At 37.8% G+C, this 27,617-nt stretch overlaps 1 protein-coding gene across 3 annotated transcripts; it reads right to left on the bottom strand.

The window, feature by feature from the left end:
- Positions 1-38: 38 nt before the first annotated feature.
- On the bottom strand, positions 39-25,307 carry LOC127582949 (transformer-2 protein homolog alpha-like). Of its 3 annotated transcripts, none has more exons than XM_052038605.1 (8): positions 25,162-25,307; positions 14,428-14,579; positions 9,673-9,844; positions 7,210-7,398; positions 4,244-4,359; positions 4,056-4,124; positions 2,689-2,750; positions 39-2,607 (listed from the first exon to the last, which is right to left on the bottom strand). In XM_052038605.1, exons 1-8 carry the CDS (start codon positions 25,195-25,197, stop codon positions 2,597-2,599), a joined length of 807 nt encoding a protein of 268 aa, XP_051894565.1. In that variant the 5' UTR covers positions 25,198-25,307; the 3' UTR covers positions 39-2,596. The 3 variants fall into 3 exon arrangements, with proteins under 3 accessions (XP_051894565.1, XP_051894567.1, XP_051894566.1); XM_052038607.1 differs by having other exon boundaries at positions 4,056-4,121; XM_052038606.1 differs by lacking the exon at positions 39-2,607 and having other exon boundaries at positions 2,678-2,750.
- Between the last annotated feature and the right edge of the window lie 2,310 nt (positions 25,308-27,617).

Below are 27,617 nucleotides of genomic sequence, written 5' to 3'. Positions count from 1 at the left end.
TGTAAAGCATTTGATACGTCCTGGAAGGTACTTTGTAAACACAGCTGTCTTATCCAATACACTTTATTAGCTGGTTTCGCTTTCCAATAAGTTGCATTTTGTTGTTAACAGCTAGAACATGGATGGCGTTGCCTTTCCGTGAATTTACTGCAGTGGAGCCATCGCCTGTTATCTGATCCCACGAAACTACGCGAGAGGGTCCTCTGCGTCGCGTGAACTCACTCACTCAATATCGCTCGACGAAGGGCGCGCAAATACAACAAAAAACATCAAGGGATAATAAAGGACACTCCAAAGTTCACTATTCAAGCAATTAAGGGAGATGAATAAACCATCAGGTGGAGTTGCATTACTTTATCGCCCCTTCAGCACGTTACAAAGTCATTTACCACCAATGAAGTCTACTTATTTTTTAAAGTAGGAAATAATACAACCCATTTGCAGGCACAAGGTCCTACAGCTCGTAAAATAATAATCAGTCCTTAGTGTTGTGGATTGAATGATATCCACTGGATCCAAGATACTTGTGAGAAACCAAGGAATCTTTTAATCTCCACATTAGTTGAGGTCTCATCCACAAGATAGCTCCCCTGACAACGCTGCAGTCTGTGCTTAGTGTGTTCATGTACTGGCCTTTGGAGCAATTCTTGAGCCCCCGAACTTTTAATCAGTGATATCCATTGGCAAAGCTGTAGGGTAAAAAGCTACTCTATTGAACAAATATTATATGCTTTTGTTTTACAACATACTTTAAAAAGCAAGGTGTTAACTACCTAATCATTTAAAGATCAAATTTTTAGCTCAAATTAATCAGATTCATTAACTTGCCCATAATTGTGCAAGGTACATTTGATATCATTCTTGCAACTAAAATGTCCAACACTTCTACAGCCACGGTCAAAAAACTAGTCTTCATTTCTTTCTGTTGAAAGATGTTTAAGTCAGAGCAGCACAAGATTTGAAGACCAGTCCCATAGCTTGAGGCTAATACATCGGTCACAATTCTAATTGAAAAGTAATATAGCTGAATTGCAGATTCCAGTCTGTAAAACCTCCAGTTCTAACAACCTTACTCAATTCACTATTATCATTTTCCTCATGATCCTGAGGATACTGATTGTTATATGGGTGGCAGTTTCCCTCAAAACCCAGTAAGTAGCCTTTCCAGGTGAAGCTTCTGTGTTGCTCTTTGGTTTGGCTGGTGACAATGTGTAGCTGAGGTGCATGCATCAGGAAATCCCAGGTTGAATCTTTGCTGGAGATTGATCAAGTTGTGTATGGTATAACTGGTCCCACTTTGGAGAATGCTCTAAGAGCTAAACTCCCAGTCAAAAGGCATTGAGAATATTTGGTCATCAGTGAGGACACTGGCGTCATTTTGAACTATTCTGTTGATAGTTGCTCTATGAAAAATTAATCAGCAGGTAAAACTATGGGAGTTATGACATCTGGACATGGAAAAATTTTATTGCAGTAAAATATTGTGTCTATACTTGTAGTCAAGAATGGCAGTTTGGATGAAGTCCTAAATAGTGACTCAGTCTTGAAGCACATCAAGATGTCAGGAGAAAAATATCATTGGTTTGGGGCAGGTATTATTTCTACCATGTCATAAATCACAATTATTTTCGCGTGTCACAGGAGTGACTTGAATTAGGAACAGAATATTCTGAACTAAATATTTCAAGCATATTTAAGAGAAGGACTGCTTCTCCCCACCGTGAACAAGTGGAATGATGTATAGAAGTTTTTTTTTAAAATTTTTTTGTCAGCAGGAGGCAGCACAGGTCTCGCCCAAATCGTCCCTGAACTGAGAGTTGATGGCTCTGGAGTCACACTCAAGCCATGGCAGATAGATTTCTTTCTCTAAATGACATAAGTAAATCAGAAGTTTTACAACAATCCAGTGTTTACTATTGATGAGACTAGCATTTATTTTAATTCCAGATTTCTTGAGATTAAATTCTTCTACTCCATGATGGGATTTAAACCCATGTCTTTGGATCAATAGCCCAGAATTGACTGCTACTCCAGTAACTTAATCACTACACTACCATAGCTTTAGATATACTATACCTGACTGGGTTAAGGCTGCAACTACTAGATTTCATGGTCTGTTCAGTATAAAGAAACCAGGTCCCTCACCATGTCCAAGACATTTATTGCAGATCACCACTTCCCAAACAGTAGCTTTATCATTGTATCTTTTCTTATAAAGTACTGCAGAATAAAACATTTCGTGCACAAAAAGTCAAGACACTATGCTTAAAATCCAAAAGTAATTTGGGAACACATATACCAGAAATATTTCTGCAATAACGATTTAATGCAACACATACAGCATGTAGAATGTCATTAAAAAGACAGACTTCCCCTTGCAATATATATGCAATACCACTTAGTGAAGCACCAGAAAACTTCTTAAAATGAAATACTATTGATTATAGGGCTTTGCTTAATATAATCAAAAAAGCTTTTTCTTTAAAAAAAAGCATTGCAATGCCCAAGAATTCCCATCTTAAGTTTAAAAAAAATCCCTGTAGGTTGAAAAACTTTCCATCCATTTAAACTGGCAGGAAGTACTTGGTGTGCATCATCAGTATCGACCTGCAGAAAGAAAATAACACCACCTCAGAATCAGATTAAAACTTTTGCAAGTTGAAGGAAACTACAGGCCTCAATACTTACGTGGGGTGTAAGAACGAGATCGAGATCTGTATCTGCTATAACAGGGTGAAGGTGAACGTTTTCTAGGAAGGAAACAACATCCAGAATATAACCAGGAAGTTGAACATAAGCACACGCCCTCAATTTGCAAACACCAAACAGTCGGGCTGGCTAAAACATCTCCCCACATCATCTGACTTTGAAATTTACGAGAGATGTCCAGGAGTTACTATACTGTTACAGTAGAATGAACTTTTACTATACAAGGAAAAGAAGCAATCCCATTCATAACTAATCAAGCTACAGTAAATACAAAGTAGATTGGTCAGAATGCAGGCAAAAATTGTTTATTTTCAAGTTGTGGGTGTGCAGTGTCAATCTAAAAGCAGATGTTCACTTAACTATTAAAGAATTATCATTGATCTATGCGGTTTATTTTGCATTATATGCATTTGGAAGACTGAATGACTAATTCATTTGCAATCGTATGGTGTGCATGTGAAACATAATTAGTCCAATTTTTATTATTAAGTGAAAAAAAATTAGGTTTTGAAACAAACGAGGTAAACTGCAGATGGGTTTTGGAAGGAAATTCTGGAGGGAAAGTCACAGATGAATGGTGGAAAATCTGCCAACAGTGGAGGGAGGAGATGAAAGAAAAACAAAACTGGAGGAAGGGCAGGCTTTGGTGGAGCTGCAAGGTTGGAGAAAGATCAAGATATGAAGGGACATGGAAAAAGGAAGTTAAATACAGAAACTAAACTGAGGTCCAGAAGTAAAAATAGGTCAGTTACAGATCATATTTACATTCCAGGGTCCTTCACAAGTTTTCAAAAGTTGACACCATGACATACAAGGAATATTAGGATAGATAACCAAAAGCATGAATTAAATAGGCTCAGCCAGATATTAAAGACAGACAGCAAAAATAAGAGCAAATGTAATGGTTCAAAACTGACAGTAGAATTTAGGATAAACAAACTGGTGCTCCACAAAAGCATCATCACTTCCAGACTTGAATTCTAAAGGCATGGATGATGGGCAAAATCCACCTAAAATTTAATGATCCAATTAATTTGCCTTCAAATTAAAATCTTGATATCTTGCTACCAAGCACCAACTGGATAAATATTCCAAAGTGCTTTACCAAAGGAGTGAAAGATTAGGCACCAAGATGGAATTAGAAGGCCTGAGGGAAGTCATCAAATGTGGCAAGGTTTTAGGAGCTTTTGTTTTTGAACTGCAGAGATTCAGTTGTGCAGACAGCCTTAAAGAGAATTCAATAATATAGTAAAGAGGGACACAGTCAGAATGGTGGAAAAGATGCTCAATGTTAAATATTGGTGACAACAGTCTAAAATAAATATACGGTTCAAATTAAGTATTACCTGTAGGTGAAATCCCGATCATCATATCTATCATTGTAAGAGTCATGATAATGAGAGGAACGAACACTGCTGTAAAATGTCAAAACAACATTAAGAGCATCTACCCAAGTAATTACTATAGAAGCACTATATAAAAGTTAAATGGGCATTATATATATACACATGTATATATAAAAGACTGAGCTCACGTTGTTGGTCTGCCCATGTAGATTCCTGGAGTTGGAGTGTGGGGTCTTTTTGTAATGGAATAATCTACTCTAATGCGTCGGCCATCAAGTTCCATCCCATTAGCGCGTTCCTTTGCCTGTTGAGAAAAAGCATTTCCTTAACACTGCTATATGCAATGGTGCACTTTTCAAAAATTGACATTTTTTAGAACTTACAATGAAGATTTTAATTAATTTAATTTTAGGCATGCATATGTTGCTGCTTTGTAACTGCAGAAAAAGTGTTACAAAAGTGCTCTAGCATTACTTGGATCTGATACAATACGGAACCAACTTTACTGCCATCACTTTCAAATTACAAAATACAAGCCAATTTACCTGGAATTGACAAAACATTTCTAGAGCAGTCTGTACATTCAAATTCTGAACACTGGGGGTGACATTCTCCACAATTAATTGACATATCAAATTGCCAAGTACTCTTACATGGGGACCTTTCTGGGTGGAATTAATCCTGCAGCTATATTATGATCATCTTGAACACACAAAAGGGCTGGAAGTGCAGGGTTTGATAAATAGAAAAGTTAACTGAGCTGCAATTCCTTTATTTCTCTACAGATAAAGTACCTTGTTTACTTTTAATCCAATTAGAAAATATTTGCAGACTTACATTTATTAAAAATTACACAAAATGGAAGAATTTAACATTTTGATTGCTGTGCTGGGAAGCATTTTTGAAACAACTTAATTCAACTAAATTCCACTTTATTTATTTTAAAAGTGTGGTGGGGAAAAGGAGAGGAAAATGAATGTTTATTGATGAAATTAAATGTTGTTGATACAATATTGGGAATGTATTTACAAAAGACTACAACTTTGAATTGCAACATACCTTGCCATGAAAACAGATTATGCTGGTTCCCAAAGTGTACGTAAATCTTAAACTTAGGTTAAATAGACAACTACACGAAAGCAGGAATACTATGACATGGAATTTTATATTACGCATTCTGCCAATGGAATAAATAGTGAATTTGCCCATTTAAAAAATTATGTTTAACAAAAGAAAAGATTGAAACTTGAGATCTACACAAATTACATTTCTGAGTCTGAATTCTAACAGGATTGAAACATTTTAGCACTCTTTCCACTGTTTAGGAAATGCTAAAGATGTTGCTCACAAATTCTTTAAAAATTTGTCTATTTTTCCATTAAGCTAGTCATTTGATAAGCATGCATTTGCTGATTTCAAAAGAAAATATAACTGGGGACAAAAATAACTATGGACAGAGCAAAAATAGATATTTATGAAGGTCTGAGCCTTGCACAGATCCTTCCAGGATGGGTTAAATCTATCAAAATACAAGTTGTCCTTGATTAATTTTGTTTCAAATCCTCTTCCTTGACTTGTTACTTATTTTCCTCTCCATGTTAAAATATATCCTGACAAATTGTACCTGTGCAGTACAAAAGAAATTATTGCAGTAGCTGAAGTTCCATTTAGATTATGGTTTATCCAGTTCACTGCTTATTTTCCTTACTTCTAGATGTAAACAATATTTTATTTAAATAACCTTATTTTGGACAAAGGAATACAAATTTCCCAAATATGAAGTTAAAGCATATTTGCACAACAGATGAAACAAATTACAAGCAGCCTATGCTCTATTGCCATTCACTGATGGAATAGAATGCTAATAGAATCTCAATTTGAGAGGGGCTGTTCAGCCCTTCATGTTGCAAGAGTTACCCAGCTTAATTCTACATTTTGGCATGAATTTGTTCTCTCTAGCCAAGGCCTTTTCTGCATTGAGCGACTAACAAAGTTAAAAAAAAAAATAAAGTGTAGTCTTCTATTCCAATTAAAAAGCTCCCCTTTAGCAACCTGAGCACTGAGCTCTCCCCAGCCAATCAAACCAGTGCCCAGCAGTGATCCACATTTCCAGCACTCCCTTCAAGCATAGGAACCTGGAGTACTAATTCAATCACTTATGGACCAATTATATTAGCTTAGTCCTATTAGGATCCTCTTGCAATCTTATCAAACATGTTCCTCCTAACTGTTCTTTTACAGTGCCAAATGCAGCTGGTTTAAATATTTACTGGATCAATCACATAGCTGGATATTTTGGACTCTCAACTTCCCTTTTTCCAAACCTGTGCACTGTACTGTAACTCACACAGGCATTAAATGGCAAGGGCTGTACCAACAGCATGAAGATCCTAGACTGCCTACCTCATTCCCGAGTCCTACTTTTTCTGGGTAAGGACCTACATTAGTGTTTCTTTTAAGTTCAGGTCCTCGCATGCATTCTTACCCAATCTTGCATGAGTAAACCCAGCTTGCTTTCATTACAGTTACAAACTCAAGTTGCTTTTATTCTACTTGCAAAGACCAATACTGCATTTAACACCTTTCACAGCAGCAAACCCAATATTAAACAACCTTCAAAGTTTTACTTTGCTTGCACAACCAATGCAATGCTGGAATGATTAAGCCATTTACAAAATGGTCAATAATCATTGAATTATTTCAAGGAATTGTAATTCTTGTAACAATTAGGATCTTGAAAGGGTGGGCTAAAGTGGGATAATACCTACTTGAGGTAGCCATTTCCCAAACCCAAAAAAAAGTTTATGAAAATGTAATCTTGAAGTAGAACAAGAAAATAAATTTTCACTAAATTAAAAATACAAGTTGGTTTAGCTCAAGGCCATGTAATAGAATGGTAGATCTATTGCTACAGTTTACGATTTTTGCAAGGTTACCAAACTTTGTAGCAGATGGAGTTATCCTATTCATAGTAAGATTAAAAAAAAAATCAATAGAAAGGCAACAATTAAATGTTTGGGAGACTGTTTAAAATTACTTAATATTTCACATACAGGAGTGTGTAGTGTTTTTATTTCTCAAAATGAACTATGTCAGCAGAGGAAAACCTTACGTTGGTTGCCTAACTGCCAGTCAGACTGCCAAGTAAACATACTTCTTTAGAGTCTTCAACATTTTCGAAGTAGACAAATGCAAATCCTCTCGATCTTCCTGTTCGCTGGTCATATACCACGTTGATCCCTGCAAGGGGTCCATATCGAGAAAACACTTCACGCAGCTCCCGGTCAGTGGTGTACAAGCTCAGGCCAAACACTCCTAGACAATTATTAGGATTTGGGTTGGTCTAGAGAGGAAATCAAAACAGCAGCTAAATAACATTCAATTTTTCTATTACATCAAAAGGAAACATTGACAATTTTAGTGAAATATTTCCTTCCCTGCATGGATATTACAGAAAATCATTGTTCCGAAACCGATACTTAGTAGGAGATATCCAGCTATATATCCACTCATCTACACAATGGTCATATAAGCCCCCACTGGCTCCAATTCCACAGACCAGTTTTCAGATTGGTTCTGGATGGCAGTCAGATAGCTGAGCCAAGCCAGTACAGGTTGAGCATGTGGTTATATAGAAGTTAAGACCAAATATCAGCTTAATGCTTTACATTATTCCAACATACCCCTCTAGTTAGGTTTGTTTTGAACAAGCATTTTCCACAAGTTATTTTAACTACAAAAAAAATTTTTCATCAGTAAAACTATTAATATCAGTAGACAATAAAGCGGCATACGAGAATGGCCCAATTAAGCCTTAAATTGTTGCACGTCTGTCTGCATAATATAATCTCAAAATATGGAATACTCCCTGCAGTTTTTTGCAACTGTCTTCTCCTAATGGGATGGCGTTTCCTGGAGCATAGTTTTACCAGGAGGCACAGTTAGGAGTGTATCACATTACCTGTCCATGTATTAACACAGACAACAAAAATGTGAAAATTATTTTTATGGTGTTGTAATTAAATATAGCTTAACTGCATTTTAAGGAATTACAAGATAGTGATCAGCAGCAGCAAATGTGGCTAATTCTTGAACCTTGGAGGCAAGTATGCAACAGCCAACTGGATTACTTAGAGGCCTAGCTGAGTTCACCAAATCAGTAGAGATTTTAATTCAACAGAGTCATTTCATCTGTGTGGCAAGAACCTGCTAGAATGTGTTCCTAATATCAATGAACTACTTCTCCAAATGCACTTGTGGATTTTAAGGACAGGGGTGGTTAGCAGTGACCACCAACAACCACCACCCCACCCCCCAAACTCCCCACCCCCTCCCTCAGCCCAATCCCAATCTTCTTCCAAACCATAGGGCTCCCAACACACTCTTTATAAACAACTATAGATGTATAATGGACATTCAAACAACGAAGGATGACTTTCCCTTTGGAAGCAACAATTGTACACATTTCTGCAATGGGATAAGCAGGAAATAACATTAATAATTTACAAATATACAGATAAATTAAGGGCTTTCAGCATGGAATTAAGGGAAGGCTGTGTCTGACTAATTATGAATTATTTTTTTAAAGACATGAAAGGGTCAACGCAGGCAGTGTCGAAATGGGTTCCAGCAAGGTTTTTAAACAAGGTCCCATGTGAGAGGCTGATCGAAAAAGGCCACAGAATCCAAGGGAATGTGATAAGTGTGGTTTTGTAACCACCCCTGATTGTCCAGGAACAGTAGATTACACTGTTGTGCTATGATTGGACAATTGCAATTACGTGGCAGGTGACTGGCTGATCTGCAGTGCTGGCTACACTCCCAATTGCAGTCATTATGGAATAGAACTATGTCACATCATATTCTAGCTGTTGGAATCAAGGGTTTGAATGCAAAATAAACAAGTTGGAATATGTAGGAGCAAGATGACCAGCAGTATTTGCAAATCTCAGCTGAGTTGGTATGGAGATGTTAAACTGATGTCGTACATTCTAAATTTTTTATGCACCTAAAAATAACCAGGTTCCAATTAGCATTAGCAGACACTGAGGGAGGCTGTGTTCTACTCATAGTAGCTAGGAAATGTGTAGTGAGTGACCATTTTAACTTCCAAAAGGAAGCAACACAAATTAAAAACTAATAACCCTATAGAGACAATCAGTCTGGAACATGTACCCACCCATGTTACTGCAGATCACATACCTCAGTCCAGCCACTAGAATTGATGCTCATATTGTCAAAGAATGTTGCTTCCTGCTAATCTTTCAATGACATTGTGCAGTCTTGCATCTGACCCATGACAATGAGGTGACAAGTTTCTTTTTTCTTTTGGAGGAAAAAGGAGGTACAAGACTACTAGGATGAATGCTACCACATCTCCTCTCCGTACAAACTTAAGTTCATTCAATATAATTCAATTTTACCTCCTTTCCCCAATAGACCCAAATTACATGGTTAGGATCCATTGACATCAAATTTAAAATATTCTGCAGCATATTGTTACTCTACTCTATGAAACCATATTAGCAAGCAAAAGACCACAAGATTACCAAAGATCAACATTTCTTGCAATACTTTTCTTGAAACACATGATTATAAAAAGACAATCTACACTGACCCTGTTTCCAATGTGACGTCGCCTGCTGGATATGGGAGAGTGGCTGCTGCTTCTTCGTCGCCTGTACACAGGTGAGTAAGATCGGCTCCTGGATCTTCTCCTATATGACCGAGTGTGAGATCTGGATCGTGAATAATACTTTGAGCGACGGCGATGACGACGGGAACGTGACCTTTGGAGACAGGAATATAATTGATGAACAGTTCTATTGAAGATTATAAATATTCTTGACTGATCTCAAAACATCCTCCACATCAAAACTGCATCTTCATGTGTCACAGTAATGATTATATTTCAATAGTACTTCATTGGCTACTTAAGTGCAGTAGGATATCTTGAGATTCTAAAAAGATTTGGTATAAATGCTTTAAGTTCAATGGTGTAACACTCAAATTAAATACATTCACGTTCAGTCTGAGACTACAATTTCCTTTAATGAGAAAAAACAAAGTATTGAAATATCCTGAATAGCTCCCCAAATGTATATAAACTGCAGAATCAAAAAGAAAAAGTTTAATGTGAATGTAGAATTACCTACCATCAAGAGATGAGGTGAACTATACAGATATATTTTAAAGGGAAGCTAAGCATAAAGGAGAATGGAAAAGGATGTGCTGAAGGAATTAGGTGGGTGGAGGCTTAAGTAGAGCATAAATGCTGCCATGGACTGTTTAGACCAAATGGACTGTTTCAGTACAACATATTAAATGTAATTCTATCTGATTTGCTGAGTAAAGTCACAGCAGTGATAGGGAGCTGGTCATTTTTTAAGGAATAGTCTATCTGCATGCCAGCAATCATACAAGAATTAAAAGATGACAACCTGGCAAAGCAACATTTCATTCAATTTTGAGGCTAGACCAGAGCCATTTTTTTGTCACAAGCTCAAGAGGTTGGGGAGGTAATGTCTACTGTATCTGGCCCAGAGATTACAGGATACTAACTGAATTGCAATCAAGACATTAACAAGTATTTGAAAAGCAGATGACATGGTGGGGGGAGAGAATAAGTGATTCTTGCAGTAAACTATTCAGAGAAGAAACATCAAGCTCTTTTGCATTTAGTCTCAAAAGAAAACCTCAATTCTATAAATGGGCTGAAATTTTAATAGTATTCACTTTTTCCATCTGTAACGTCTACCAAGAGATGGACAAGCTTGACTTCCACCCAGAAAGTTAAATTTAGATTCTGAAAACTTGTATAAAAAAAGCTTTCAACAATGGATTGATTCTCATTATCTGTTGATTCACTATCCCTCTGCAAAATTGGATATTTAGAAGGTATAAATCAAATTGTCTCACTGTAAAAATTAGTACTAAGCCACTGTATGATTATTCAGATATCAAGGTTCAATAAAGTACTTATGAAGTGCAGTCACTATTACATTGAAGGAGTCATGTGAGCACAAGCTCCCAGAGAGTAACAAGTCAACAACAGTCAGATGATTGTTGGTAATGTTAGTTCAATAATAAATATTGGCCAGACAACCCATGTTAGATCCCCTACTCTATCATGAACTATTGCCTTGAGATCTTAAACATCCAGCCAAGACAGCAAAAGTGTCTTGATTTTAAGGACACTTCTGAAGGTCCAAAACTTCTAAAATTTTGCACTGGATTGTTAGTCTGGAGTATGTTCAATTCCCATTATGGCATACCTTCTTTTGGCTATGAATCTAATCTAAACTGAATTACATCCACCCAGGAGCTTGTTAAACCCAAGTGTACCAGGCTAGTTGCTGACCTAGAAATCAAAGATTCAGCATTCTGTTTCACAACTTTCATAAACTGTGATCAGGCATCAATTCTAGGGAATCCAACCCCCAGCAAGTGTGTCACCAAGCAGGTTGAGCAGCCAATCAATTAAAAAAAAAATACAATATTTTAAACCCTTTAAACATTTTTAAAATGTCTTTAGAAATAAAGAATAGAATGCAGAGAAAACTGAACATTTTATAGACCATTTTAAGGAATTCAGTTTTCAAATGGTATGGAATTTTGAAACACTTTTAAATGAATGATAATCACTATCAAGCTTAGCAAAGGCTAGATCTTGGAAAACAAATTAAAAGCAGGTAACATCCGAGGTTTCTGATTTAGTTGCACTTCAAAGCACATACATTTCAGAAGTTACTGTTAGATTTCCTCTAACAGCAGCGTGCACTGACGTTCTCACCTTTCTTTGCCACCACAAGTTCCATTGCTAAATCTCACAAAATGACAGAAGTTTCTAAACGCTGAAAATGTGGCCTTTGTTCTTGGATTCATATAAAATGATGGAAATAAAGGTTGGAAAAGGAAACCACAAGGTAATTCTGCCAAAACCCATACCAAACAATGTCAGGCACAAGTTGGACTGCTGATGTCAATCATGGAACCAAGTGTCACCAACTTCAAGGAATGAAGTAAACATGCAATGTAAAATATATTGATGATGTAGGACATTAATAGATTTTTTTGTTTTGAAGAGTTGTTAGCAATTTAAGCTGTAATTTTAACTAGCTCACTCTAAGCAGGGCAGAATGAACCTCAACTAAACTAGCATTTTATAAACTGATTTCTTACTGTGAATAATGATTATTTGTGACCATCTTAAATTTATGACACCCAGCTCTGGTCTCCTGTGAAGTGGAAACTTTTCCTTTGTCCACTCTACTGAATTCCTACAAAATTTTCTAAAAGGCCCACTCATTTTTTTCTAGCGAAGAGCCCCAGCCTGTTCAATCTTTCCTAACAGGTATAAGTTACCAATAGTGCCAGAAATAAGAGCTTAATAAACAGGACTATGAAAGGCCAATTGACCTCTCAGGCCTGCTCCACCATTACTGATGACTAATTTATCTTGGCCTTAAATCCATTATCCTGCCTGTTTCCCATAACCCTCAACTCCACTGGTCCAAAAAATCTGTCAAGCTTCAATATATTTAATAGCTCAGGTGCCATCCTTCCTGTAAGGTGGAGAACTCCAAACAACTGCATCCTCAATTTCTTCATCTCTACCTTAAACGTGCAATCCTTTATTCTGAAACTATGCCCCCTAATTTACAAAGGGGAACATCTCAGGATCTATCACATCAAAACTGCTTAGATCTCATTTCTACAAGATCACACAAAACTAAGTGGGCTTAAGGAGGATGCAGAGGGGTTTTGGGGATACAGCAGTTATGTCAATGGAGAAGCTTATGGCAGACAAAATGTGAAAAATGTGAAGTCAACTACTTTGGCAGTAAAAACATGGAGTATAATTTTTTTAAATGGTGGGAGTCTGAAAAGTGTTGGTATTCAGACTGATCCAGGAATCTACATACATGAATAACTGGAAGTTAACATGTAGTTACAGTATACAATTTGGAAAGGAAATATGTTGGCCTTTATTGGAAGAAGATTCAAGTACAAGGATAGAGACATCTTACACTAATGGTTCCAGTGAGAACTTCAGGAATATTGTGTACAGCTTTGGCTTTCAACCACAAAGGATTTACTTGCAAGAGTGTGAGTACAGCAAAGGTTTGCCAGATTGATTTCACAGATGGGGATTGGTTGCACAAGGACAGATCAAGCAGACAGGCTCTGCACTCTTGATTTAGAATGAGAGATGATTCCATTGAAACATACCAAGGTCTTAGAGCATTACAGAACAGATACTATGATGATCTTTCCTTTGGTTGATGTGTCTAAAATAGACACTGTCTCAAAATGAGTCAGCCATGCAGGATAGATGAGAAGAAATATCTTCAGACAGTAGACATTAGTGAATCTTTGGAAAACACTACAAGGCTTAGGGGTTAAGTATATTCAAGATCAATAAATGTTTAGATACTAAGAGAATCCAGGGATATGGAGATAGTGTAGGAAAGTGGCACTGAGTTAAAAGATCCATCATGATTCTACCAAATAATAGAACAAAAAGAAAAAATAACCTACTCCTACTTCAATGTCTTATAATCTTGAGCCCTCTTTCTTCTAATCCCTGAGTGAAGGCCCAAGATAGTCAATCTCCCCCCCCCCCCCCCCATTTTTTTTCCTGTGCCCTGTAACTATTTTAAAATGACCAAAATTGTTTATTAACCAAGATTATGATTTTAACCCAACTGTCTTGCCTTTTAATTTTATTCTTCTAGAAATTGATCCAGTGCTCTGAACCTGCATTTTTTTTTTAAAAAGCATCAACTAACATTAGTACTTTGCAACTTATGTACCTGTACTTTAGATCCCTCTGCTCCTCTACTGGCAGTTTTTTTTTAAAAAGGAGTGTGCTGCTTCCTATAAAATGTGCAATCATATTTATCTACACTGATTCTGCATGATTAGTAGTTACAAAGGTGCTGTCTAAGAAAACTTTGAAATTTAATTTCTAATTTCCAGGCCAAGTCATTTACTTAAACAGCGAGTACCATTTCTCACATCAACTACTCTGGTGGAACACAATTTCACACCTTTTGGCAGTTTGAGTAAATATCAGTCACCCCCATTTTGTTTTGTCCCCAGTTTGATATTCAGTTACTAACCTCTTCTGAAAATGCTTTTTCTTGAATCACAATACTACTAGGCAGTACATCAATGTCTTTTGGAAATTCAAATATATTATGAAGTAAGAAAGAATGGGTTCAACATCATAAGTGGACACCTGGCAAAGTGAATTAAAGAACTTGCACATGCCATAAGACTGCAAACTCCACAGAATTATAATTGTCAGGAACATATACTATGTATACTTATGGAACCACATTAGTTATTCTGTAATATTTCTACTCACCGTGACCTGGACCTTGATCGAGATCGTGAGAACGATGTCCGAGATCCTGACAAGTTTGATGTCCTTGACAATGAACGGGAAGCAGATCGGCTTTTAGACTTGGCCAGTTCAGCTGGGCTCCTACTCCGTGATCTTGATGTCGACCTCCCATCCTAGTGCATCAGGACATTTTATTACCAAATAAGTAGTGAGATGAGACTCCAATAACTCCTAACCAGGCAAAATGCCTTGTTCTCAACTATAGCACTTAATTTCACCTCAACCACTTCCCTAATAAAGCAAACCCCATTAACCTAGCCAGAATATTAAATAGTCCCTGATATCATTTGTCCAATTTCTTTTTCTATTAATCGGTCTGATTATAAAGTTTAGCATGCAATTTATACTAGAACTGTAGCATACATACACAAATAGACTATATACATTACTTGGCCTAGGTATCTTTCCTCCAGACACCTTCTTTTAAATTTACTTCACTCGTTTTTACTTTTTCTTTTCTTCATTCTTCATTTTTCAGTTTCCTCACACCGAGAATTCTTCACCTTCCAAAACACTTAATGCCTTACACCATGCATGCTCTTCTATCTGACCATTCTTCGCTCTCATTTCAGCTTCAAATTTATTTGACTGATCTGCAATACTTGTGTGTATAGTCATTATCTTGATTATCTTCCATTATTCCACCTTCTTCATGTATATTAACCTTAATGGAAAAAGAATATTCAGCATGATGAGGTATATGGGATCAGATTAAAACTTGTTGTAAACCTTAATTTCCCATTAAAATTTATTCACCCATTTAAGAAATTTTTGATGGGTCTACTGGGCCTGGGATAAGCCAATTAACTTTTACTTATTTTGTACAAATCAGACAGTATTCAAGTTCCTCTAGGTTTGAGATGGCAAAATCAAGCGCTACAGTGAAATAGTTACTTTAATAAACATGACTTAGTAATACCTTTGCTTTAAAAAAAATGCACTGCAACCAAAAATTCAAGAAACCCTCCTGGATTATCCAAATGGAATTATTTCTACATGATTTCTAATAGCCAGTAGCAATTTATTAGAGAGGGAGTGAATACTATAATGATCATACTATCCTTTCACTCATGAGACAGATTTTGAAAAAAAATTCAGTGTCGGGAAGATATGTTAGCAATTTACTTTCTACACTGATTTAAGGGCTCTTCAGAATGTTAGGTTCAACAGTCTTAATTCTTATGGTTAACTGAAGATCATCCAATTCCATTTCACCCAAGTCAAATTTGGCTACAAATTAGATTCTGCAATAAAATCCTGTGTCTTGATCCTTGAACAGAAAAACAATCACAAAAAAGGAACAAAATACAGTGGGATGAATCACCTCATTCCTCTTGCAAAATAAAACTGGGCGAGAAGGGGCAGGGTGGAGGACTATGATTAACAGCACGTTCTTTTGCTTAACATTGTGGAACAAGTCGAGGACTCATCTTTCCAGAATGTTTGTGACTTTATTGTAATCACATCATTCTTGATCTTGCTGCAGCAATTCCTCAGAACACTAAAAAAATTGGTGCACAATAAAACATGACAAAGAACTATTAAAAGAGCAATTCCAAATTAATCAGTTAGAAAGAAAGCAGCACCAAAATCATGCATCTGGTGGAGAAGTGCTCCAATTATTTTAAATCCATGCTCAAAATGGAGTTAGTGATCAGACTGAATACTACAAGAGGAAAGTTAATACCAATAAAACCTAATGGGCCTGACCAAATAAATAACACCTCATCAGGATGGTAATTACCATACCCATTGGCTCACAGATTGGGCATTTTTGTGTTCCATAAACTGACCCAATCTAAACCCATTTGATCTTTTGCTAGTAAAGACCTTAGAAGTTAAGTGAATGAGTGATCTAACATGGTTAAGTGAGGTCTTATCTCTGACTTAGAGGTCAACTGTAAGGTGATGACACACCACAAGACCTGAATTCTAAAAATATCACTTAGATCAGTCACAATGAAAACTCCTTTACACACCAAGGACTAAGTTAGAGCTTGGACAATGAAGTTCAATCTTACTTAACCCCTAGTCCACTGTATCATGTGTATGCAATGCATATGTATTAGTGTATCTCCAAAGACAAACTGGTTTTCCAGAGGGCAATTACAGAAGGCCTATAGACCGTGTCAGTTTGTTACAGGTAGATAAATATACTTAGCCAAATTGATTTTCAAAATCAAGGTGATATTTAACCCAACTAGTCCAGATCCAGCTACAAGTACTAATGAAGTTGTTCAGCTAGAGCGAATCACAGAAACATCTAAAGTTGGGGGTTCATCATTAATATCTGAGGAAACCAACACCATCTTCCTGGAGGAAAAGGTGATCCACACCAGCTCAAACCTTATCAATTCAAATAATTTTACAATGTCAGCTTTTCAATAACTCATAGAAGTCTTTGACACTAAATTTATAAAAAGCAAGCAATTTACATGTTAGTGTAATAAACTCTAACCTCATTTGCTAAATACATACATGCAATGATTTTAAAATTAATGTTTACAGGTTCAAGTATACTGCTTGACTTCTATTATAAGCAACAAGAAATTGTATAAACTAATATGAACATTGCTTGAATGCAATTCAACAAGCCATATTTTAGTGATTTGACATCTAGATACAAGAGGGTGGTAAATCCCAGACTGCTCCCTCAAAAATAAGTGAGGAACTTGTTTAGGTACCTTGAAGATTTCCCCCCTATTAGAGTACAGATCAGTGTTTCTCAATATTATAAATTCTTAATGGTCAATGTGGGCTTCAGAAGATTGGTAATAACACTGTTTGATAGATTATCTTTTGAAAACCTTTATCTTCTTTGAAATAAAATAGAAAATGCCAGAAAAACTCTGCAAGTCACAGCATCTATGAAAAGAGAATCTGAGCTAATGTTTCAGGTTTAAAACCCTTTGTCAAAACTGGAAAACTGTGTGCTTGGATGTTGCTTGACCTGCTGAATGTTTCCTTTGGTTTTCCTGTTTTTATTTCACATTTTCACTATTTTTCCCCATAGAATCATACAGCACGGAAACAGGACCTTCTGCCCACTGAGCAATGAACACACATTTCCATGAATCCTATAATAATCCCATTTTATTCTCTCCACAGCCCCTCAACAATCTTCAGATTCTACTTAAGCAATTCTACAGCAGCTAATTAACCTACCAACCCACACTTTGGGATGTGGGAGGCATCTAGAACACCTGAACAAAAGCCCCACAGACACAGGGAGAACTTGCAAACTCCACACAGACAGCACCCTAGGTCAGGATCAAACCCAGGTTGCTCGAGCTGAGGCAGCAGCTCTACTAACTGTGTCAGTGTGCCACGATTTTTTGATTGTGTTTCAAAAGTTCAGCCCAGAAGCAAAATTTAAAACAATATGACTGTATTAAATTGTATACATAAAAAATCCAGGGATCTTCAAATCATCTATGCAAAAGGATTACCTAATAGCAAGGTGATTATTTTAATTGGTCTAGTTTTCCTAGTTTATTTTCCCAGTACCTCAATGTGAGCCTTTGTGGACACGACCACCATATTTTAGTGAAATATATGAGATTATTAACATTTGAGGATAATAGTAATTCTGTGGTAATTATTACATTTCAATCAATTTAAATTAAAAAGGTTAAAATCTGCATGTTAAAGTATTTATAAGCCCTGTTCAAAATGTTTCAGCACATCTACATTCTGAAAGCTACTATCAACATTCAAGTTAAATATCAGATTTTCAGAAGGTCACTAATAAAAAAACAGAATGTACTTTGAACATTGACAACTCAAATGTAGTCATACAGAGGAATCTCGGTGTTCTGATTTACGAAATGCAGAAAGTTAATACACAGGGACAAGTAGCAATTAGGAAGACAAAAGATAAATTGGGCTTTATTGCAAGGAAGATTAGAGTACAAAATAAAGTCTTGTTGTAATTGTACAGATTTGGCGAGGCCACATCTGGAACATTATGTGCAGTTTTGGTTTGCATACTCAAAGATATACTTGCCTTGGAGACAGCACAGTGCAGGTTCACCAGATTGGACAACACTTCTCAGGAATCAATGAAGAGACCAAGATTGGTCTATATCAACCAGGATTTAGACAAGTACGAAGTGATCTCATTAAAATGCACAAGATTCTGAGAGGAGCTGATGGGATACTTGCTGTTTCCTCAGGCTGTAGAGTCAAGAAGCAGTCTCTGGATAAGGGGTCGGTCCATCATTTATAATCAAGGAGTAACTTCCTTACTCAAAGCAGTAAAAAAAAATCTGCCTCAAAGCAGAGGTTGCTCAATCAATATTTAAGACTTGAGATTGATAGTTTTTGAATATTAGTGAATTGAGGCATATGGAGATCAAGTAGGAAAGTGGACAAAGTACAGGATCAGCAATGATCTTACTGAATGGCAGAGCAGATTCAGCGGCCTATTCCTTCTTCTATTTCTTAGTTTCATACTTTCTGAAAACTAATCATAAAATTGTGTTATGTACAGCTTTATATCAGTCAGTTTAAATGATAACATTCCTTTAATTAGGATGTTATATAAACCAAAGCACTAGAAGGTCTTTTGCCAATTTTCAAACCAGTCCCCAAGAAGTGTCTCAAGGTAGCTGAAGTTTGGATTACTGCCATTTTACTTATTATCTTGGAAATGAAAAGTTATGTGGATAACCATAATTACAGAGTCAAACAATGCATGGAATGACATATTTAAGTAAAACAAATTTCAATAAAACAATCTATAGTTTGCTTGTTAACAAAAAGCTAAACATCCACTTTTGTTGAAGCTTTCATTCTACCAGGCATTTAAGTTGCAATGGATTCCTCACAAAAAGTAAATGTATTCCACTTCGCATGTACACCACACTGAACACCCATGATGATAGTAATGTATAATGAAACCTCAACTTTTAAAACTTTATGCTTAATAAAAATTGTTAAAGCTGCCTGTACCTCTGTAAAGAACTTGAACACAACTGCTAATCCTTTGACACCATGGATGTCAATACTGATTGGGTAGTACCAAGTCAATAACTTGGAAGTTCAACATGCAAAGCCCACTGTTAGGGATATAATCATCTTCAGTACTTATAGGCTGGGACAAAAAATGCTACTCACTGACCTATTAAGGAAAGTGCACATGTATGGAAGGTATACAAGACATAATAGGATTCAAAAGAGAAAAGCAATGTCACTATTTTGCCACCCTGATACCACCCCATTTAATTGTTAAGTGTCTAAAGAATGGGCAATAGGCAATAAACTCCAACATTTTAGCACTTCCAAGAAGAAGATCTCAGAACAGAAGACCTTACCCAACAAAATTCTCTTTAATTCGACGTGGACAAGAGGTAAAGCTGAACATTCCTTCTAATTACATTTATTTCACTTCCAGAAGGCAAGAGGTTTTTGTTTGTTAATTTATGCTCAGGTAACAACTGTTTTAAACCTGGCTTCCCAATCCTTTACTCAGTTGACCCAGTTATGAACCAAACAGGCCAAAAGACAAGTTTGCTCTCCTTGCCAATCCTACATTTGGTTCTACAATTAGCTCCTGGGTTAGGTCAGGAGTGCAAGTAGAATTAGAGAAGTTCTTAATCTTAAAAGTTATGAAACAACCCATCTACAAGTGTGCAGTTATATGATGGACAGAGTCATCATGAAATAACTTGTACTGCCCCACATCATAAATCAGCCTATCTTGTTGCAGAGTTTCAAGCTGGAATAATTGGCCAGGATAAATGTGAAACTTTTAATAATGTATCATTTTTCCTCAACTTCTGGACAGCCCAAAGTGCTTCACAGCCAATTAAGTACTTTAAACAAAGTCACTATTAGAGTACAGCATAGAAACAGGCCCTTTGGCCCACTGCATCTATGCCAACCATCATGCCTATCTATATTAATCCCACTTCCCTGCATTAGTTCCACATCCTTCTATAACTTGCTTATTCGGGTACCTGACCAGATGTGTCTTAAATGTTATTACTGTTGCTGCCTCCACCACCTCCTTTGACAGCTCATTCCAGATACCAACCACTCTGAAATGCATCTCCTTTAAACCTCCATCTCGCCTTGAATCTGTGCCCTTTAATTTTAGACACCCCTACCATGGGAAACAGACACTTGCTATCTATCCTATGTATGCCTCTCATACTTTTATATACCCGTTATGTTACCTCTCAGCCTACTTTGCTCCAGGAAAAACAGCCCATCCCAATAACTCAAGCCTTCCAATCCAGGCAACACCTTCGTGAATCTTTTCTGCACCCTCTTTAGCTTAATCACATCTTTCCTGTAGTGTGGTGACCAAAACTGCACGCCAAGTATAGCCTAACTAATGTTTTATACAACTGTAACATGACATCCCAACTCTTGCACTCACTGTCTCAGCTGATGAAGGCAAGCATACCATATGCCTTCTTCATCACTATACCCCGGATCTCTGTTCAACAACACTCCACAGGGCCCTGCCAGTCACTATGTACTGCCCTGGCTTAGCTTTTCAAATGCATCACACCACACTTGTCTGAGTTAAATTCCATCTGCCATTCCTTTGCCCACTTTCCCAGTTGATTAATATCCAGTTGTTACCTTAGACAACCTTCACCATCCACTATACACCAGCTTAGGCATCATCCATAATGATGGGAAACACTGGTAGTCAATCTGTGCACATGATCCCATAATCAATTGCTGGATAATATTTTTTAGTAATATTAGTTGAAAGACATAACAGCCAAGGCAATAACATCACTTCTGAAAGTCACTATCACTATTAATGCAGCACTGCCTTAATTTTATACAGGTCTCAAGCAGGACTTGAAACTGTCTTCGACTTGGGTGAGAGTAGTGTGACTGAATCAAAGGTGACAACAGGATAAAGAAGTCTGGTCAGAAAGGGATAATACACGTTTAAAGTAAATAATAAGATACATCCAAGGAGTCAAAGGGAATTGCAACACCAGATTTCAACTTGCATTTATAATGCGATTATGTAGCAAAAAGAACCCAAAGTGCTTCACAGGAATGTATACAAACAAAACCTGACAGTCACATAATGTTATTAGGCAGAGGACCAAAAGTTGGTAAAACTGAGCTTTAGGGACTGCTAATAAGAAAGAAAGCAAGAGAGATGGGGAGGCTACAAGAGAAAATTCCAAAGCCTATAGTCCCTGCCAGCTGAAGGCACAGGCAAGGATGGAGTCAGAATTGGGAGAAGTGTACATCTCAGAATAATCATGGTGAAGATATAGGAGATGCAAGAACATAAACATCTGAAAATACGTGCAAGAACTTTAAAACTGCTTGACAATGAGCAAATGTACGTCAACAAGTGCAGGGATGGATGAGTGAACAAGACTTAAGTACAGGTTAGGGCAAGGACAGCAGAGTATTTAATTAGTTTACAGAAAATAGAATGAGGGAATTCAGCTGTGAATGAATTGGAACAGACAACTCCCAAAGCACTTCAAAGACATGGATGATGGTTTCAGAAGATCAAATTTGTATGAAACTACCAAAGTGGAAATAGGTATTCTTCAGAGAGGATATGTATGTGAATACAACCTTGGAAATATAACATGGAAGCTACAAGCGGTTTGGTCCCAGGGAGAGAGATGGGAATTTATAGACAGGAAAGGACTGAACATGGTGGCTTCCATTTTCCCAATGTTTAGTTGGGAGGAAATTTGTGTTCAACCAGTACCAGGTCCCTGACAATTTAAGACACAGTGAAAAGGTCATGAGGTAGAGACTGAAGAGTCAAAAAGCTGCCAGCAGTTTCCCTCCACACTTTTTAAAAAGGATACTAATTATCACTCTGCAAGTAGATGCAAGGTACACAATCAAAATATTACCTGCCTAGTTCACCAAAGTGATATTCTTTAACAAGTCTTGTTATTTTTCCCAGTAGCAATTATTAGCTGCCATATTGAAATAGCAACTGACTATTCTGCCTAGTTTAAGAACCACTGGACAAATTTTAATTCTCTCACTCCCACCCCAGCAAAAGATTAGTTGATCATTTGAAGAATCAATACCTTGATTCTGCACATCAAGTTTCTAACATATGCTGATAAAACCACAGCTCCAGCCAGTTATTCCACAAATGAAAATTTGGCCGTGCAATTCCTCAACTCATTAATGACAATCTAAACAGCAAAAAGAAATCACGTGTCACCTCTGAATTCTTTAGTACAATCTCTGTGGCAGGTTACTGCTAACAAAATTGTGTTTTCTTAATTGAGCTAGAGGGGAGGATCACTAAAATCTTTCCAATAATCCAGATACAAAATCAATAACAGTAGATGCCTTTTAACATTGGATGCCACCTCACCCGTCGATTCAGTCAAAATGGAACAAATTAATTTTTTTGTTAGAAGAACAGAAGGACCTCAAAATGAAGATGACAGCCAAAGATTTAGCTTCTTACCATTTTACTGTGGAGTACGTATGTTGTTTCTGTTCGCTGTACAGCACAAGTATGCTGCATTAAAAAATGAGCAAGGGAGGAAAGTAAACAAGTACAGCACTGCACCTGAATAACAGCACATTGTGAAAACATCAACTGAATTTAAATGCTTATATCTTCAGGGTCCTACCTGCTTCATTTCTCCTCCTAAAGTATAGTTTCCAACATTAAACAATCCTGCTGTATAGAACCCACATGCTGCATGCCACATCATACGTGGATGCCCACAACTCATTTTGTCATTTGCTTACTATACAAAAGGAGGCCACTTAGATTATGACATCTACGCCAGCTCTCAGCAATCCCATTTCTCGTTTATCGCTGGCTACGTGGAGCAGTTCGAGTTCCAAACCTACCACTGCCCAACTCATCGACAACTGCATTGGTGCCACTTCCTGTATCCATGCAGAGCTCATCAATTTTATCAACTGTTTCCAACTTCCATCCAGTCCTCAAATTCACTTGGTCTCTCTCCGACACCTCTCTCCTTTATCTCTATCTTCATCTCAGGAAATAGATTATCCAGCAACATCTCCTAAAAACCCACAGACTCCCACAGCTACCTTGACTACATTTGCTCCCACCGTCACTTGCAAGGATGCCATTCCTTTTTCTTAGTTCTTCTGTCTTTGCTGCATCTGTGGTCAAGTTGAGGCCTTCCACTCCTCTCTATCAAATCCCATCTTCAGTCACTTCCACTAATCACCTCCCAGCTTCTGATGCCTTTCCCACTTCCCCCCCCCCCACCCCATCTGCCTATCACCCTCTTCACCTGCATCTACTCATCACCTGCTCGCTCTTGCTCCACCCCTTCCCTCTAGTCTTTTTTTATATATTGGCTACCTCCTTACTATCTTTCAGTCCAGATGAAGGGTCTCAACCCAAAATGTTAACTATCCATTTCCCTTCATTGATACTACCTGACCTGCTGAGTTCCTCCAGCGTTTTGTGGGTTAATCTCATTTCTCTATTCACCTTCCAATAACCATTTCTCTCCCATGCCAATTAATACCTAACCCCCAATTCTCCTGCACCCACACTAGAGACAATTTACAGCAGCGACTTCACATAATAACTGGATAGTCTTTGGGACAGAACAGGATATGGAAAACCAGAGGAAATCCATGCAGTCACAGGAAGAACATGCAAACTCAATACAGACAGCACCAGAGATTACAAATCAGGTTGCTGCAGTTGTGAGACATTTTTTAAAAAACAAAGACCATGCTAACCAAACTCAATTTTGTTCTCCAAGTTCATTTACCCAATTTTCCAAAATGCACGCAAGACCCAGGGCACTGGTTACATGCTCTTTCTCTACTCCATCACCCACAATAAGCAAAGAGGTACACAGAACAATGCTGACATCCTAATTGCCACTCGAATTGAGAGGAACTAATAACAAATGACAGTAGTTATACTCAGGACCTTTTGGTCCAAACAACTGTTTTCCTCATCTACCTACCTAACATAAATAGCAATTGTCAAGCTCATCTCCTCAAAGGGATTTTGTTTTTAAATGCACTGGAGTATCACCTCTATTGTCACCTCCACATTTTTCTTTTAAAATGTATAGAATAGGAAAAAACCTAATGCTGAGCTAGCTATTTTTCTGATGTAAACATTTCTATTTACATATGCCGTACAGTATACTTGATATGAGCTGCGTTTTGCCCTGCGACTACTACAAAGCAATCTCCAGCAATTATAAACTCTAGTTTGAAAGTGTAACATTTTCCATGTATTGATAATTCCTAATATTTAGCTATTTGGAAATTTATACTACTCAACAACAATCTATTGCAAAAGACTCGTTATAAAAATGTGAAACAAATGCAAAAGGCTGCGACTTGGCTGAATGAAATTCAAGACATTATGCAAAGATGGCTGCCTATAATAAACAAACCTACCGTTTACTTTCACTGGAGGCTGCAAACAAAATATTGCGGTGAAGGGAAAGGGCGAGCGTCTATTTAATCATTAGGAAATAGATTGTTTAATAAATATAAATGAAGGGAACGGGCGGGGAGAAGTATCTGTACACGCTTCTGGGTTACACAACTGAAACAATAATACATCAATGAACCCATGCTCGCCCCGGCCCTGTCTGATGGAGTAAATGGAAGTATTTATTGGTTCCCAGGGAATATATAAAGCCCGAAGTTGTCAGCCCTCGGTGGCTCTGCAACCCTCAGGCTCCTCTCTGCGTTATTTCTACTCACCCTCTCCTCGTCAGTCAAGTCTTCCGTGTCACTCATTTTAACAAAAGAAAGCAAACACACGTGTTCGCAACGAAAATAAATAACCTGATTAAATAAATATTCTCTTAACAAGCTCGACGTAATTAAAAGGAAACTTTAACGCACAGCTCCACTCAGCCGACAGCTGACAAAATGGCGCCCTGACAACCGGGGTCCCTTTTATACTCCTTGTCAACCACTCCTGCTAGCGGCGGTGACGGGGAGGTAACGATGCCGATTGACGTGGCCTTTGGCCAATGGACTTTTGGTATGCTGCCAATGCCTCCTTTTGTCCCACCCCTATTTGGAAGGGGCGGTCTTACCTTACAGTCAAGTTAGGGAGAGCGGTAAGGATCCCAGAATGTTCTAATTTCAATGACAGAAGTGGTAACTTCAAAACAAAACATCCAGTTGGGAGGATGCTGTAAATAATTGCGACAGGAAACGGATTATCTCATGTAATTGGAAGGAAAGTTAGATAAACAATGAGGAGGAATGCATTGAAGGTTATGCTGAAGAGATGAGATATAGAGAGGGATAGTTTTAAGGAAGGCACTCAGTGGTTTTCAACAGAGTCCCAAACAAATATCATCACAACTGCTGTCTACTAAAATGGAATGGGCCAATCAAACCAAAAAGATGCAAGACAAGTACTAAGAGTGAATCAGAGGAATATCTCCCCAAAGTGCTTCGAGAGGTTGGTTATGGCTAGAATTAACTCCTGAGCAAGGACCTGGACCTGCAGCGATTCACCTACCGCCACAACAGGTCTACAGCAGGCACAATCTCACTGGCTCTCCACTCTGCTTAGGAGCCCTTAGACAACCACAAGACATACGTCAGGCTACTGTTTATTGATTACAGATTGGCGTCCAACACCATCATTCCTTCAGTACTAATAACTAAGCTTCAAAATCTGGGCCTCTGTACCCTCTGCAATTGGATCCTCGACTTCCTTATAGGGAGACCACAGTCAGTGGGGATCGACAACAATCCCCTCCTCGTTGACTATCAATACAGGTGCACCTCAAGGATGCGTGCTTAGCCCACTGCTCTACTCTCTCTACACTTATGACTGTGTGGCTAAGCACAGCTGAAACACCATTCATAAATTCACTGATGACACCATTGTTGTTGGTAGCATCTCAGATGGCGATGAGGAGGCTTACAGGAGTGAGGTAGATCAACTGGTTGAGTGGTGTCCCAACAACAATCTCTCATACAACATCAGCAAGACCAAGGAACTGATTGTGGACTTCAAGAAGAAGAAGTCAGGAGAAGTCACACCAGTCCTCATTGAGGGGTCAGCAGTGGAAAGTGTGAGCAGCTTCAAGTTCTTGGACATCAACATCTCAAAGGATCGATCCTGGGCCCAACACATTGATGTGATCATGAAGAAGGCACAAAAGTGGCTCTCCTTCATTAGGAGTTTGAGGAGATGTGGTACATCACCAAAGACTTTTGCAAATTTCTATAGATGTACGGTGAAGAGCATTCTGACTGGTTGCATCACAGCCTGGTATGGAGGCTCCAATGCGCAGGATCACAAGAGGCTGCAGAGGGTTATAAACTCAGCCAGCTCCATCACGGACACAACCCTCCCCACCATTGAGGACATCTTCAAGACGTGGTGCCTTAAGAAGGCGGCATCTATCATTAAGGACCCTCACCATCCGAGACATGCCCTTTTCTCATTGCTACCATCAGGGAGGAGGTACAGGAGCCTGAAGACCCAAATTCAATGATTCAGGAACAGCTTCTTCCCTCCACCATCAGATTTCTGAACAATCCATGAACCCATGAATACCACCTCATTATTCCTTTTTTTTGTATTATTTATTTATTTTTATAATTTATAGATTTTTATGTCTTTGCACTGTACCGCTGCCACAAAACAACCTGATTCTGATTCTGAATAACTCCAGGTTCTGAAGATGAATGCAAGGATTGTGTGTTGCTTATCCACTTGCATAGCCTCCTGAATAAGAAATAGGAATAGGAGCATGCCATGATACCCTTCAAGTGTGTTTCACAGTTCAATAAGATCATAACTGATCAGATCTTTTCCACTTTCCTGTCTGATCCCCATAATCCCTGATGGGTGAATAATCTCACCCTTAGCCTTGAATATATTCAAAGATTCAGCCTCTAAAGGTCTCTTGTGTAGCGAATTCCAAAGCCTCTGAGAGAGAATGGCCTGAATCAATGCTGTATGTTTCATATAAAAATACACATGGAATGGGAGAACTTACGTGGATTGAGTTAGAAATATATTCCTTGCAAGTGAAAGGAGCAAATGCTTCAAATACAGGTTAGTAGGCAGAATCAATAGGGAGAAAATATGTTGTTTTACTCCAAGGATCTTGTATGTGAATCAGATCATTGACCTTTACATTAAATATTTTCCTCCTCAAAGATGCTGCTTGGCTTATTAATTA

This window comes from Pristis pectinata, chromosome 25 (assembly GCF_009764475.1).
Source record: "Pristis pectinata isolate sPriPec2 chromosome 25, sPriPec2.1.pri, whole genome shotgun sequence".
NCBI classification, from domain to species: Eukaryota; Metazoa; Chordata; class Chondrichthyes; order Rhinopristiformes; family Pristidae; genus Pristis; species Pristis pectinata.
The sequence above is the reverse complement of the archived record's forward strand: the minus strand, read 5'-3'. Positions and strand labels throughout refer to the sequence as shown.

What these genes read in the sequence shown, in the direction of transcription:
- LOC127582949 (XM_052038605.1), bottom strand. Translation starts at nt 25,197, where the DNA reads ATGAGTGACACGGAAGACTTGACTGACGAGGAGAGG. An exon ending in ACTTGACTGACGAGGAGAGG is followed by an intron (nt 14,580 to 25,161) that starts GTGAGTAGAAAT and finishes CTGATGCACTAG; the next exon opens with GATGGGAGGTCGACATCAAG. An exon ending in ATGTTGAAGACTCTAAAGAA is followed by an intron (nt 4,360 to 7,209) that starts GTATGTTTACTT and finishes TTTTCTCAACAG; the next exon opens with GCAAAGGAACGCGCTAATGG.